This window comes from Lachnellula hyalina (genome assembly GCF_007821495.1).
Source record: "Lachnellula hyalina strain CBS 185.66 chromosome Unknown contig00016, whole genome shotgun sequence".
In the NCBI taxonomy this organism is placed as follows: domain Eukaryota; kingdom Fungi; phylum Ascomycota; class Leotiomycetes; order Helotiales; family Lachnaceae; genus Lachnellula; species Lachnellula hyalina.
Genome location: NW_022157130.1, coordinates 303882 through 315353, shown reverse-complemented (window position 1 = coordinate 315353; position 11472 = coordinate 303882). Strand labels below are relative to the sequence as shown.

Sequence of the window (11472 nt, the reverse complement as noted above, 5' to 3'; positions counted from 1 at the left end):
GCGCTCCTTACCTGAAGGCTCTACTATTACAGTCCGCCTCGACATAACACTTCAAAAGTCAGACTCTCCACTGTCATTCTACACGAAGGACAGCTTCATCGCGCAGAATCAGACATTCAAGAGCAGATTCCGCGTCTACCATCCGGCAACAGACGACGGAAAGGGCGGCTGGCGGCGTGTTCATATCAACGCTGTCCCTGGGACTTTGATTGATATAGAAGAAGATCTGATCACCCTCTATCCCGGTGTCACTATTTCCGTCGATGTTGCAACCAAAGTTTACACTAAAGCTGCTGACGGTGAAGAACGAAAATACTTCTTCGGCAGCTGGTTGTCCTCCTTGAAACCCGGGGAGAAGTATGAGATGTGTCTTGGCGCCGCGGCCCAGCCAATTCTGTGGTTGTATTGGGGCACCAAAGAAGACATTATCGAGAGATATGTGAAGGATAATGGCCATGCTGGTCACACTGGCGAGTGCAGTAGGAGTTTCCGAGCCCGTGAGGCCTATGGATTGGCTGACCAGCCCCCGCTTCGCATGATCAGACCTATTGAATTTTCTGTGGTGGAATGATCGGTTGGACCAGGGTCTCAAAACTTGGAGGGAATCAGGGATTTCACGATTGTTTATGCTTTGCTGTGCTTTGTCTGTGTCCGAGAGACTTCACTTTCCGCACTAGCTGCAAGCTGCTAGCTTTATCTTCACTAGTGAAGGCAATCAATATACTTGCTGATCAACACTTTTGACAGAGTCGTCTGAGTAGTCTTAGATCACAATGATTGGATGCGCCAAGTTACACAGAGAGGTAAATATCATCGATCAAACCAATAATCGGCATTACGACCGCAGTCCATTTTACGCTGGAATCTGCTTCGTTCTCTTAGTGTACGAAATAAGTGGCTGAAATTGGTACCTTACCACACTCAAGGAAACTTGTGTATTCCCTTCTAGAAAATTAGGCATGAAATAAGTCTTGCAATACTAGTAGTTCAAAAAGGCTTCACTTATTTTTTAGACTCTTTTCTATATATTTTTGACCCGAAAAGTAAAGGAAAACGGGAAGATATTTGTGTTGGGCGTGTGCTAATTTCGGCCACTTATTTCATACACTGAGAGGTTTGTTCTCTTCGTGACTAGTGTTCAACGTTACTTTCAGGGGTCAACAAGAAATCAAGGTACAGTAAGCGGGATCTATTATCACAGAAGCTATAGCGCGAAAAAGATTGCAACACTGAACGCCTTCCCACAAGCCGTCGTCCAGCACATCACGATCAATGCCCATTTGCCGCATTTCCAATTGTCATTTCCGCCTCACAACCAGCCGCAACAAGTTCCTCGCTGTCAAGCTCCAAAGGCGCTAGTTCTGGGAAAAAGGTACCAAGGATCCCAAGAAAGCCATTGACCAGCTCTTCGCACTCGAAGACCATGTCTAATATCTCGGACATACCCTTTTGAAAGTCCAATTCGACACCAAGAAACGCTGCCGGTTCGCCTGAATCCAATCCCCAATTGGTGTACTCGACACCCGCGAAATGTGTTGCGCCGCATAGCACTGTCGACGAAGCAGTATCACGGATCGCCAGCCGACGAGCAGGGCCGTCATATTGCCGGTCGAGGAACGAAGCACAAGCTTTGCCTGATGCTGAAGAGGAAAATGTGCTTGCTGCCAGTACGATCATTGAGTCGAGAATTCCCTTGCTGGTGTAATTGCTGGTCACGACGTTGATGACCAACTCGCCGTCGCTCTTGATTACGGTGACTTTCTCTGGTTTTTCAGGTGTTGGAACGTCTAAGCGCTTGTCGACATGCGAGGTCTCTTCTCCCTTTGTAACAGCGCCTTCAGCGCTATCAATGTCGCCAACAAGATCATCTGCATCTCTTTTGACAGCTGTGATGGTCTCATTGTATGTATAAGAGACGCCAGTGATAGTTGCCGCAGCAGTACAATATGTGGATGATCCAGTAGCTGGAGGCGGGCATATGCTTGTGAGTGCATTCGAGACGGCAGTATAGAGTGCAGCCGAGGACAGGGTGCCAACATTTTGAGTGCTGCTTCCAACTTGCACGGTCGCATGAGGCAGCTCACTGATAGTGTAGGTCGAGCCCGCGCAAGAGGTTGTGGCAACGTTGTCTTCCCTGCTCACGATCGAGGATTGGCATCCAATGACATCGTAGCCCGCAGTGTACGAGTACAGTGCCGTATTGGTCTCGGGAGGCGAAGTGAAGGTTGGCGCTGATTTGGCGCCGGTGATCGGTAGGGCCGTCCAAGGACATGGCCCACCACTACCGGTAACAGGGGCGACGCTGGTTGTCAAGGTCCCTTGCGAGCAGTAACAAAGGTCGGGGCCGGCGTTGTCTGGATCTGCTTGGTTCTCGCAGATTGGATGCCCTGAAGAGGCTGGGGCAGAGGACGAACCAGATGTCAGTGAGGTGCCTGCGGTGTACGCCGCAGTGTATGATGGAAGTGTTATTTGGCCGGTGCAGAGGTTGGGCAGACCAGAGGCTGGTGTTCCGCACTGGTCAGAGGCGAAAGAGACGGACGTTGATGAGGTCTGCCGCTTTACAACAGCGAAACGGGATGGGCTTGGGGTCTGGATAGGTTTACCAGGCATGGCCAATGCGGGGGCAACTGAAAAGACTGCCAGCAGCCATGGAGCCAATTGCCCACGAAATATTCCCTCAAGGTGCATGATGAGGGTCTATTGGGACTGTCAGGCGGTAAACTTGGTATTGTGTGAAAGAGAGAATAGTAAGTGGAAGCAAAGGAAAAAGCGTGCAAATGAAATGTTGATGATATGGTGAAAGACAAGAAATGGGCTTCTATACAAAAGAAGCATGGTAGTCTTATACTTGACACACTTAAGCTTTCAACCAAGCTGACTTGCTTATGCTCCCACGAGACCTTGTCTATGATAAAATGAAGGATGGGGCACGTAGTTGCGATATTCTAAACTTAATAGTTGGTCTTCCTTCTTAGCTTCCTTCGGTCACAGTCGGCGTAATATGGTAAGCAAAGTGGCCGCGTCGCGATTTGTTTCCTTATTAAAATTGCAAAAGAGCTATTTCTACACCTATTTTGCACCGCTTCCTTACTAAAAAATTGTTCTAAAATACTATGTTTAATAACTTTTAAGCTATGCAGCCCTTTTAATTTTTATTTTAAATTGTCATATCACTAGATATATATATAAATATACCTTAGATAATTTATTTTATTATGCATCTAAAATGTAGTGGAGTTATATGTACTTTAATCTATCTTTTTACACCTAAATTATCATAGTCACTTTGCTTATACCGACTGTGACCGAAGAGAGCTAAGAGAGAAGGAAGACCGACTATTATGTCAAATACCTAGTCACGGATGAAGCAAATCACAGTACACCATCAAGGTAAAAGCCTAATGTAGTAATATTATTCTCACTGACCTATGAATACGCGTCAATTGATCCCGGATGTACTCAATGGTACGGATCCTTTTTAACAAGCCTCACGAGCAAATACGCATGTTTCCAAAAAAAAATACGTCTCATCATTCAAAGGATTGCTGCAAGCTGACACCTAAGTATTGGTATGCAATGACAAGCAAAAGCAAGTTCAAGCTGTGAAGGATTGATCCTTACACATCAGGTGAGGTCCATTAAAAGGTCCTTTGACGTAGCAATATATATGTCTCTTACTGTCTGCTTCCATCTCTCTCTGCATTTATCATTCTCCTCAAGATATCCCAACTTTCTCAAGTCATTCACTCAGCCTACTATTCTCTATACTTCACCTTTCATTGCACATTTTGTTAAATCATAGAACATGGTCTTTATTGCAAAATGGAGTAGTGTTTGCACTACTGTCCTGCTTGCTAGCACCTGCGCGTCGGCAGCCTGGGTTCCTGAGTACGTTCAATGACTACAATATCTGATTATTTCGCTGACAATGACAAACAAGCTCGTTGCAATCCCGCTCCAATTCCCTAACCAAGCGATCACTTCCAAAATTTGTCAACTTTGGAAGCAATGCTGCTGGCCAGGCACAACTCACACAAGCATTCAAAGATATGGCGACAATGGTCAATGCATGCCTAAAAGCAGATTCCGACATCTTCACTCGTGTATATAGTCACTGGTTCCCCGCCAACCAGCAGGCGGCTGTGAAGAGCGTATTGGGAGGGATGGTCAACCCAGCTAGCACGGATGGGACAGGATCAACAACTTTGTCAAAAATCACCATAGACAACGATGATCCCTACGGAATATGTGCCCAGACTGTTGCATACACCATCAATTCTGCCCCTGGAGATGGTGCCAATGATCCAATAGCCCTCACCATGCACTTTTGTCATACCGACAATACCAATGCTTATGCCTTACCGGCTCTGAGCGGCGTTACTTGCGGTGATCTCGACAAATTTCTCAGTGTGAAGATGCAGACGCTTGGTGGATATGCTCTTGTACACGAGCTATCTCACGTGGCAGATATCTCCAACGCGGCCATCGCGGCTTTAAAGATTCCTATACCCATGCAGCCTTCTTCAACTTGTGGAAATGCGGAAGATTTTAAATACGGTCCCCAATCCTGTCAGCAACTCGTGACAAATAAGGCAACTTCAAACGACGCCGTAGCAAACGCAGACAGTTATGGCTGGTTTGTAACAGTACGTACCCGCTTTTTCCAGTCTACCTTTTCGAAGTGACCAGACACTGACAAGCCCATAGGAACTCTACTGGACACTGCAGTGCAATTTCGCCTATGATTCTCCAAAGTCAGATCTCGTGGTTCTAAACGCAGTGTGCGATGAGTCAAAACAGAGTTGTAACATGAGATAGAGCGAGGAATATGTTGAAAGTGTTAACGAATTAGGATTGCAATTGAGAGTTGAAGATTTACTATGTTCATTCTAATTCTTGTTTTTATTTACGCCCCAGATGTATCTGGTGTTAGCTATCGTATGCAAAAAGTGACACTCTAGTGATACCAGCAGAGATGAAAATCTTCACAACTGAAGTTGAGACGACGATGGTGATTTATCCTGATAGCATAAGTATAAGCGGAGCCAAAAATGGCTATCTCAAGCGCATGGAAATATTGGGAGTAGTCAAGTTGCTCAGTGCTGGATGTATAAACTGGACTGCAAAACGATGGCAGAGGGGGGAAATGCTTTGGCGTCAATGCTGCCCCTCTTTTACAGGGAGATGCAGTGTTGGGGCTGTTGCGAAAGATAGAAGAAGGTAAAGGGGCGAGCGAGCGCCTTCTTCATGTCCCGCAAAAGGGGCAGCGACGGCTGGCCCGTGCACCACCCTTCTTGCCCTCTGGTAGTCGACAAAGTCAAAGATCATGGCCATGGGTTCTTTGGATCGTCCGGATAAATTCAAAGATGGCTGGTTAAAGTCAAAGATCGAAGTATAACTCAAGTTATAATTATTGTACGTGCAAGTCTGCGAGCTCTCATCATAGGGATCGCCGCATAATGATGTCGACGCTAACCAATAGCGAAAGCTTGGCTTCTTGGCTGTGAATAGCTACTTCGCTACTAAAGAGGCAGTAAAGTACGATATTTACTCTTATTGGCTATTTTACATCCAGAAGGACCTAACTGTGCGAAGGATCCGAAAGGAAGGCATGGCGAACCACAGCAAGCCGGTACCTCACTAATTCGGGAGTTGGCCGTCAATTGCTTCGGCTAGTAATTGGACTCAACTTAGTAATTCATATATAAAGGCATTAGCGGAAATTGGCTGCTATAGCTTTCCCCGGCTGATAAGGAAGTAGCTATTTACATGTATTCTAGCATATAACTGTTCTTCTAATTAGTGGGGTAAATACTGGAGGCCAGTCAGGTGATTTTGAAAGAGGCTTCTTTTGGGAAACTGGCCCCTTTACAAGTGATTAGATCAGCCTTTCTCTACCGGGAGAACCCATGAGAGTTGCAGAGGTATTGCTATCTGGGGAGATTCAAAGGGACCTGAAAGGAAATCACGGTAACGAGCCAGATCCACCTAACATTGCATAAGCCATAGTATCTTGTTCAGCGAGCTGTGGCTTATGGTGTCATTCTATCCTCGCTATGACTATGTCTGTAGCTAGGTGCGATTGCGTCTGAAAATGCGTTAGAGGTCTTCAAGCAAATTGCGTATACCAAAGTTGTTACAGGTACCCATTGCTAAGCGACCTCGGAGCTCTTTCGTCGCTTTTGAAATTGGCATCCCTTGACACCTCCAACTTGAGATCAATCAAACAGGAAAACTTTTCAGCAGAACCTCGGCCCCCATTACCCGTTTAAGATAGATTCTTGAACTAAGATCGAGCATTTGTTGCACCGACTCGGGGCACGAATCGTTCCATTCTCCGACAGCAGTGGCCCTCTTTTTCAGGCAGAACATTGTTGCCTATTACGCAGCCTTTGAAGAGTGTGAATTGAGTGCTATATTACACCTGTCGTACCCGTCTGGCATACTATACATCTTGCTCAATCTTCAGCCTTCTCCCGCCTGCATCTAAGACGCCATGGCTACATTGACGACCATCCAGCTCCCTAAAGAATATGGGTAATTAACAGCTCATGCCGTACACAATTCCCAGGATTGACTGTCCTGGTAGCTATGTCCTCATCACGGCAGCGAGTTCTTACCTTCTCTCAAACTGGCTCGGAGCGCGCATTGCTCCCTTTCGTCGAGCCGCCACAGTTGACCACCCGAACGCCTTCGTATCTGTAGAAACCATTGCCAATGCATCGTCCGCGGAAGAGAAACGTGCCTTGTATTTGTTCAATTGCGCCCAGCGTGCGCATTACAACTTCCTTGAGAACTATCCGGCTGCCTTGACGGGCATGCTCATCAGTGGATTGAGATATCCTATATTCGCAGCCGCAGCGGGTGCGGTTTGGATCTTTGGGCGTATTCTATACGCTACGGGTTATACTAGCACAAGCGAGAATAATGTCAATGGAAGCGGTCGGTGGGCTTACGGGGGATTTCGCCTGTCAGCAATTACCCAAGTCGGATTTTTAGTGCTGGTGGGCAAGATTGGGGTGGATTTGCTAAGAGTATAAGATCAGCACCGTCGAGTGCAGCATCGCTAGGGATTAGCCCCAGCATCGAGGTAGAAGCTTGGTCCGCAGCCTACAGTTTCATCTGCGAGCCGATTTTGGATCCACTCGGCAAATGTCTGCCTAAATCCAACATATACAGCCTCATTTTAAGAGCACGGCTCTCGACACATATTTGTGGAGCTTCTAATAGTACCACCTTAAGCTTCTGTAAAAGTTGCCGTATTCAAGATTCCCAGACAGTCTCTAAAGATTTGTTTTGGAACAAATTGGCATTTCTCTGCCGGAGCACCCAAGGATGTCTGAACAATATGTCCCATCCCCTTACCAAAACCACCCACTAAAACCACACTCTCTCGAAATCCGGCTCCTTACATTAGAGCCAGCAGTGTCCTGGACAGATGAAATCTGCTGCACCCTGACCATCGCCAATCTCCAATATTACCCACAATTTGAAGCTCTTTCCTACACGTGGGACGGAGGCTTCAATACCGAAACCATCAAGCTCTCGAACACACCCTATCTTGTCACATCAAATCTTAAATCATTCCTCCTCCACCGTCGTTTACAAATAGAAGCAGTCAATCTTTGGATCGACGCATTATGCATTAATCAGTCCTCCAATCCCGAGAAATCTTCCCAGGTTCGCATGATGAATAAGATCTACGCCTGCGCAACAAAATTGATGGTTTGGCTGGGTCCAGAAGCAGACGAAAGCTCTCTCGCCATGGAAGATTTACAACGCCTTGGTGCAGGGTCACCGTATGATAAAATGCCAATCCTAAGTGGCTCAGTTTTAACGGCCGTCAAGAAGCTCCTCACTCGCCGCTGGTGGTCGCGAATCTGGATCATCCAAGAAGTAGTCTGGGGTGGGCTAGGCCACAAAGTTCACGACATACGCGTACGGTGTGGGACAAAGGAAGTATGGTGGGTGAATCTTGTCATTGCAGCTGCTCGAATGCAAGCTCATGCCGATGATCAACGGCAATATTACCCCGCCATAGAAAATATTCTAAAGCTTGAGGAAAATCGTAATCAAGGCGAATTGTTTGGGGAAAGTGTTGCAAATGAGATGATGGTAATGGATCTAGTTGCTATGCATCGCCATTTTCAGGCTACCGATCCGAGAGATAAGATTTATGCCTTGATGGGTATGGTTTTTGGCGAAGGCCACAGACCTTATTCTGGGATTAGGGTTGACTACTCTATGGATGCTAGAGAACTATATGTGATTTTTGCCATGTTGGCTTTGCAGAACGGACCAGGTTTGGAAATTTTGCGCCATTGTCGCTCTCCGGCCGTGGAATTGCTGCCTTCTTGGGTTCCGGATTGGTCCCTTGGTAGAGTTGAGAAACCTCTTCCAAGCAGGAAAATTTCAAGAGATAAAAATAATCCATGGTGGCTTAGGCTAAAGCATTCTCTTAGCAAACACGAAAGTGAGGAGCAGGACAGCCCAGCTTTCATAGAGGAAGGCCTGGGAAAAGGATTGCGGCTAAACACTGGTTTACCCGGCGACATTCAACTTAACACGATATCAAAAAGTTTCGCAGACGCTAGTTCGCCAGAAATACTAGGCGTGATAAAAGAATTGATGGATGCTGGTCGATTGATTGGGGTCTCGACGAACGACGAGTGCGAAGACGAGGTCGTCAGCAAAAATGGCAATAAGACAATTGAAGATGTTGAAAAGCGAATTGTTAGAAGAAGCGAAAGGATAACACGCCAGAATACAGAATCCAAAGCAAAAGCTTTCTCAGCTGACCCGGTTGTAAGATATGCAGCAGCAGGTGATACAACAGCAAATTTTTCAGCGGACCAAGCTACGAATACTTTAGAAGCTGAAGGGATACTATTCGACGTCGTTGGCCAAACTCATGATCCATTCGTCGATAACCTCAATGCAGAATGGGAGAATTCAACCCATTTTATGTTGGCGATCGGTCAATGCAAGCAACTCGCGCTTAGTGAGTACATAGGCCAAAACCCATACATTAACCTTGAAGCACGAGTGGAAGCATTCTGGCTCACGCTATTTGCCGGCCGAGTAACAGATAATTCGGGAGCAGAACTCAGTATCGATGAGATGCCATTTCACGAATGGCTACCACCTATCCCTATTACCTGGGTCCCAGGGCCACCTCGAGTGACTGTCACCAATACAGGCCGACTGGAAGCAGGCGAAAATCATAAGGCAATGGAATCTATGCTCAGCGAGCTGAAATGTAGACATCCGGGTCATAATTTTAAGATAGAATCGCCCGGAGCGAGGATGTTAAGCAATCTTCAGCCTGAAGAATGGACGGATATAAATTTGGAGTATCATACTACCAGGTTCCAGCAGCTGGGTTCCTTGTGGCTCCAACAACCGTTCGATCTGTACCATCGGCCATTCGCTCTACCAACTGTTATTCCGGATCCATTCTGGGAAACAAGACAGACAGAGGATCAGGTGGCACTTTTGAGGCTCAAAACTCAAGAGTTCGAAGGCATGATAGGCTACAACCCTTCCAGTGGCCCGGATGAACAGCCATGGAATGCACGCCAATGGTTTGAACAAGCCTTACAGAAAGACGTACCGGTTGTACCTAAAGGTACACTTGATCCGGGGTTAGAGAGTTTCGCGCTTGGACGGAGGTTTTTCGTTACAAAAAAGGGGTATTTGGGACTCGGACCTAGAGATACAAAAGTTGGCGATAGAGTGAGTGTGTTGCTAGGTTCGGATGTGCCTTTGATTTTGAGGGAAAGAGAGAGAACCTCTCAAGGGGGATGGGAAGTGGTGGGGGAGACATATGTTCAGGGAATTATGGAGGGAGAAGCCATTGAGAAATGGAAGATGGGGCGTTTGGAAATTCGGAAGTTAGTTTTGCATTGAAAACTAGTAGAAGCCTTCGCAAGGTTGCTGCCCCTCTCCGCCGAGCGATGGAAAATGATGAGAATCCCCTTTGCACTGACTCTTAGCTCGAATTGATAAGTTAGGATAGCGAAATGGTTATTCTGTTTGAGTAATGATGCAAGTGGATGAAAGCCGATTCTATTGTTTACTTGTAAAACTCCGCCAGGTCTGCATTCTTTTGGATACGACTCCGACGTTGTACGCATCAATATTTACACTTAGAAAACATAGAAACTGTAACCGATTCTCTAGGGAGCCTGAAGAGGCCCCCTGAGCATAATCCAGCTGACTCATTAGCGTGCGTAGGACTTAGGGCTCGGCTCAGGTTAGAGCAGCGACTGCTCAGGTCTAAAGACAGAGATGGACTTTAGTGAGGGCAAGATTCGGTGCAGATTAATAAGGTAATCAATAAGCCTTAATGAGACAGGACCAAGGGTAAAAGCTTCAAGTCAATAAGGGACGTATATGTGCTATAAAGAATCGCATGGTTTTGTGAACATTAATAATTCCATCTAGCTTGCAGCTTACACTTATAGTAGGACTTAACGTCTTTACTAAAAGGAAACATGCCAGTGGTACAGACCAGCCGCCACCATATGCTCAGCAAGAACTTAACTCAACTAATTTTGCGGACTTAGAAAAATCACAAATTATATATACTACTGAGAATTATAGTCAAATGACTATATAACGCTGCTTTGCTATATGTACTCGAATTCCAAAAACCAACATCTCAGATCTTCACTTCACCAGCTCTAAGGGAGCCCTAAAGTCCAAAAGCACGACTCGCCTCCTCAAACGCAGATTTATCAGGCATGCCTAATGCCCCACAAGTCAGCCATCCATCTCCACTCATCATCACTCACTCAACTCCTGAAACGAAAGATTCACGTGATGAAAGGATTATACATACACAACAAACACCTCTCCTCGCAATTCGTGCCTCCGCCCGGTGCCTTGCCGCCCTTACAAGAGCAAGTAACCTTATTCCCGTTCGCGCTACACGTAGCCGTCTGCTCAGACGCACCACAGAACTCGGTGCAGTCATCTGCGTCTTCTTTCTCGCACTCCGAGTTGGAGATTGCGAAGGGGGCTATAGGTTGAGGATAGTTAGATTAGTTTAGATTGGAAGGGCTTGGTTGATAAATGGATGGATGGGAGAGGGGGAAGATGGGATGGGATATGGTGGAGGGAGGGAGGGAGGTTGGGTTTATATACCTCTGTAACCATGAGCCTCTACATTAGCCTCGAGGATAGACGCCTGTTCGTGAGCTGGAACTGCAGCAGTATCGCGTCAGTAATCCTCATTCATAACCCCATCTCCCCCCCTCCCACCCCGAGACAGCTCTTATCTTACCAACACGCTCCATCGTCAACGCGCTTGCCAATCCCACCAGCGCCGAAATCGTCAAAGCCGACTTGATGAACAACATATTTGCGAAGATGGGCGTACGGAGGTATGGGTTTGGTATTTAATGTGGTATGTGAGAGATGGAGAGAGAGATGGAGGATGAGGATGAGGTCGTGGCTGTTGTCTTATCA

General features: G+C 46.6%; 2 protein-coding genes across 2 annotated transcripts; one reads left to right on the top strand and one right to left on the bottom strand.

Annotated features, from left to right (window-relative positions):
- Nucleotides 1-6496: 6496 nt before the first annotated feature.
- Nucleotides 6497-9909, top strand: het-6_6 (Heterokaryon incompatibility protein 6,OR allele; the record flags this gene model as incomplete). The annotated part of the gene is made up of 3 exons (XM_031146044.1): nucleotides 6497-6537; nucleotides 6590-6970; nucleotides 7290-9909. The coding sequence occupies 3 exons, from the start codon at nucleotides 6497-6499 to the stop codon at nucleotides 9907-9909; spliced, it is 3042 nt and encodes a 1013-aa protein (XP_031008358.1).
- A 787-nt stretch (nucleotides 9910-10696) lies between these two features.
- LHYA1_G001056 (uncharacterized protein) lies at nucleotides 10697-11363 on the bottom strand (the record flags this gene model as incomplete). Its single annotated transcript, XM_031146043.1, has 4 exons — nucleotides 10697-10749; nucleotides 10844-11023; nucleotides 11149-11208; nucleotides 11246-11363. The coding sequence occupies 4 exons, from the start codon at nucleotides 11361-11363 to the stop codon at nucleotides 10697-10699; spliced, it is 411 nt and encodes a 136-aa protein (XP_031008357.1).
- Nucleotides 11364-11472: the final 109 nt, after the last annotated feature.